Source organism: Nematolebias whitei, chromosome 8 (assembly GCF_014905685.2).
Source record: "Nematolebias whitei isolate Nwh7 chromosome 8, NemWhi1, whole genome shotgun sequence".
NCBI classification, from domain to species: Eukaryota; Metazoa; Chordata; class Actinopteri; order Cyprinodontiformes; family Rivulidae; genus Nematolebias; species Nematolebias whitei.
The window spans coordinates 2,069,307-2,072,776 of NC_056505.1; the positions used below are offsets into that span (position 1 = coordinate 2,069,307).

Consider the following 3,470-nt stretch of genomic DNA (forward strand, 5'->3'; position numbering starts at 1 on the left):
CCTCACCGAGCTCCTCCAACAGGAAGTGTGACCTCACCGAGCTCCTCGCCGTTTTTAACCTGACTGGAGTTTCCTGTCCGTTTTTAAAGTCGTGACCTGCGACGTTTTATCTGTGAAGACCTCAATAAAAACATAAACATCAAAGAACAAATAAAATGTTGAAACAAAAACTGGACAAAATTATGTCATCAACATATTCCAGGTCCAGCAGGACCCGAGGAGACCGGCTGGAGGAGGTTCTGGAGGGAACCATGTCCCGTTCTGGTCTGATGGAGGACTCCAGCTGTTCAGCAGTCCTGGATCTTTGCTGGATTGTTTCATGAAGCACCAAATGTTTTTGATGGTTCAGAAGTCTGGACTGGATGTGGGTCTTCCTGCCCTGCTGATCGTCACCTCATCAGTGACCTCCTCCTGGTCCATCATATGGTTCTGGACTCAGGTCTGGGGGGCAGCATCCAGCTCTTCTGGGAGACTGCAAGGTGTCCCCAGACCAGATGAGAGAAGGAGCCTGTCCAGCGTGTCCAGGGTCTTCCTCGGTGTCTCCTGGGACACACCTGGAGCACCTCCTCACCTGTTGCTGACATCAACTTCAAAGTTATTTTATTTTTATTTTCAGAAACTCCTTTCATTCTTGGATAATTGACCAAGTTCTAATAAAATATTAATTTGTGACGTTTGTAAATCATTGAATTCTGTTTTCTTTACGTTTTACACACCTCAGCTTTTACACAGTTGTTGTTTATCTTGGTTGACTCGAAGGAATCCCATAAAATATTTAAATATTGTGTAAGAATAACAAATGGGAGCATTTAATTACATAATTTCTTCAGATTGTATCTTTCTTGTTATAAACATTGTGACCAGCAGGTGGCGCCGCTGAGCTTTGAGGCCGGAAATTAAACCTTTAATCACGTAAACTGGATAAAAAACTTCATTTGATGAATTTAATTTAATGTTTTATTGCTGTTCCCTCATTGAGCAACCTGCAGTCTGAGGTTCCCGGATGTCTGAAAAGCCCCGTTTTAATAAAAACTGCAAAATAAAACATCTCGGTGCTTTTATTGTGAAGGCACGAACCGGTTCTGTGAGTGCACGCGCGCGGTACCTCCCTGCAGCAGAGCGAGGAAGAGGAGGAGGAGCTGAAGGTCACAGCTGCAGGAGCATCCTCAGCCTCCTCATCAGCACCGACCGCCGGGCCGGACCGGGCCGCCGTCATGGGGAACCGGGGCATGGAGGAGCTGATCCCGCTGGTGAACCGGCTCCAGGACGCCTTCTCCTCCATCGGGCAGAACGCCGAGCTGGACCTGCCGCAGATCGCCGTGGTGGGCGGCCAGAGCGCCGGCAAGAGCTCCGTGCTGGAGAACTTCGTGGGCAAGTGAGTACCGTGTGCCGTCCGAACCGGGCCGGACATTCCGTGTGTCAGAACAGGACCGGGACCGGGCGCTGCAGGCGCTGTCACGTGATGGCGGTCCGTGTTTGATGTGCTGGTTGTGATGCTGCAGCGGCTGGTCTCAGATCAGGTGTTCTGATCACGTGATGAAGACCGTGGACCAGAAATGTCAGAGAACTGCCTACCTGTCCACACCTGAGACAAGTGTGCGCGCGCGCGTGTGCGGCGATCCTTTTATGAAATCAGGTTCCGGTCGGTGATCCTGTCAGGTAAGACTCGGGGAGGAATTCTCCGTGCTGCAGTTAGGACAGTTTGTCCTGTTGTGTAACACAGACTGGATCTCTGAGGGTTCTTCAGGGTCTGATGGTCCCAGAAGGTCTGAGGGTTCTTCAGGGTCTGATGGTCCCAGAAGGTCTGAGGGTTCTTCAGGGTCTGATGGTCCCAGTAGGTTTGAGGGTTCTTGAGGGTCGGTTCCAGCTGACTGTTCAGCCAACACTGCCAGATCTGACTCGTTCACACTCTGACTTGTTTAGACTATTTGGAGTGTTTTTTACTCTGAATGGTCTAAACTCAGATGTTCTAACCCATTCAGATGTTCCGACTCCTTCAGATGTTCCGACTCCTTCAGATGTTCCGACTCCTTCAGATGTTCCGACTCATTCACGTTCCGACTCGTTCACATGTTCTGACTCATTCACATGTTCTGACTCGTTCACATGTTCCGACTCCTTCAGATGTTCCGACTCGTTCAGATGTTCCGACTCCTTCAGGTGTTCCGACTCGTTCAGCTGTTCCGACTCGTTCACGTTCCGACTCGTTCACATGTTCTGACTCATTCACATGTTCTGACTCATTCATATGTTCTGACTCGTTCACATGTTTCGACTCCTTCAGGTGTTCCGACTCGTTCGCATGTTCCGACTCCTTCAGATGTTCCGACTCCTTCAGATGTTCTGACTCATTCACATGTTCTGACTCATTCACATGTTCTGACTCGTTCACATGTTTCGACTCGTTCAGATGTTCCGACTCGTTCATGTTCTGACTCGTTCGCATGTTCCGACTCCTTCAGATGTTCCGACTCCTTCAGATGTTCCGACTCCTTCACGTTCCGACTCGTTCACATGTTCTGACTCGTTCACATGTTCTGACTCATTCACATGTTCTGACTCGTTCACATGTTTCGACTCGTTCAGATGTTCCGACTCGTTCACGTTCTGACTCGTTCGCATGTTCCGACTCCTTCAGATGTTCCGACTCCTTCAGATGTTCCGACTCGTTCACGTTCCGACTCGTTCACATGTTTCGACTCGTTCACATGTTTCGACTCGTTCAGATGTTCCGACTCGTTCACGTTCTGACTCGTTCGCATGTTCCGACTCGTTCACATGTTCTGACTTGTTCACATGTTCCAACTCGTTCACATGTTCCAACTCGTTCACATGTTCCGACTCGTTCACATGTTCTAACTTGTTCAGATGTTCCGACTCGTTCAGATGTTCCGACTCGGTCACATGTTCCGGCTCGTTCACACGTTCCGACTCGTTCACATGTCCCGACTCGTTCACACGTTCCGACTCGTTCACACGTTCCGAATCGTTCACATGTTCCGACTCGTTCACACGTTCCGACTCGTTCACGTTCTGACTCGTTCACGTTCTGACTCGTTCACGTTCTGACTCGTTCACAATTTCCGACTCGTTCACACATTCCGACTCGTTCAGATGTTCTGACCTGTTCAGATGTTCTAACTCGTTCAGATGTTCCGACTCGTTCACGTTCTGACTCGTTCGCATGTTCCGACTCCTTCAGATGTTCCGACTCGTTCACATGTTCCGACTCGTTCACATGTTCTGGCTCGTTCACATGTTCCAACTCGTTCACATGTTACGGCTCGTTCAGATGTTCTAACTTGTTCGGATGTTCCGACTCATTTAGATGTTCCGACTCGTTCACATGTTCCGACTCGTTCACGTTCTGACTCATTCACATCTTCCGACTTGTTCAGATGTTCTGACTTGTTCACATGTTCTGACTCGTTCACATGTTCCGACTCGTTCACATGTTCTAACTTGTTCAG

At 49.1% G+C, this 3,470-nt stretch overlaps 1 protein-coding gene across 1 annotated transcript in view; it reads left to right on the top strand.

Moving 5' to 3' along the window:
* Positions 1–1,117: 1,117 nt before the first annotated feature.
* Positions 1,118–3,470, top strand: part of LOC119413738 (dynamin-1) — a 29,532-nt gene continuing 27,179 nt past the window's right edge. Inside the window, exon 1 of the mRNA XM_037680793.1 lies at positions 1,118–1,375. Coding sequence (XP_037536721.1) covers positions 1,215–1,375 — 161 coding nt within the window. The 5' untranslated portion in view covers positions 1,118–1,214. The remainder of the gene's footprint in view (positions 1,376–3,470) is intronic.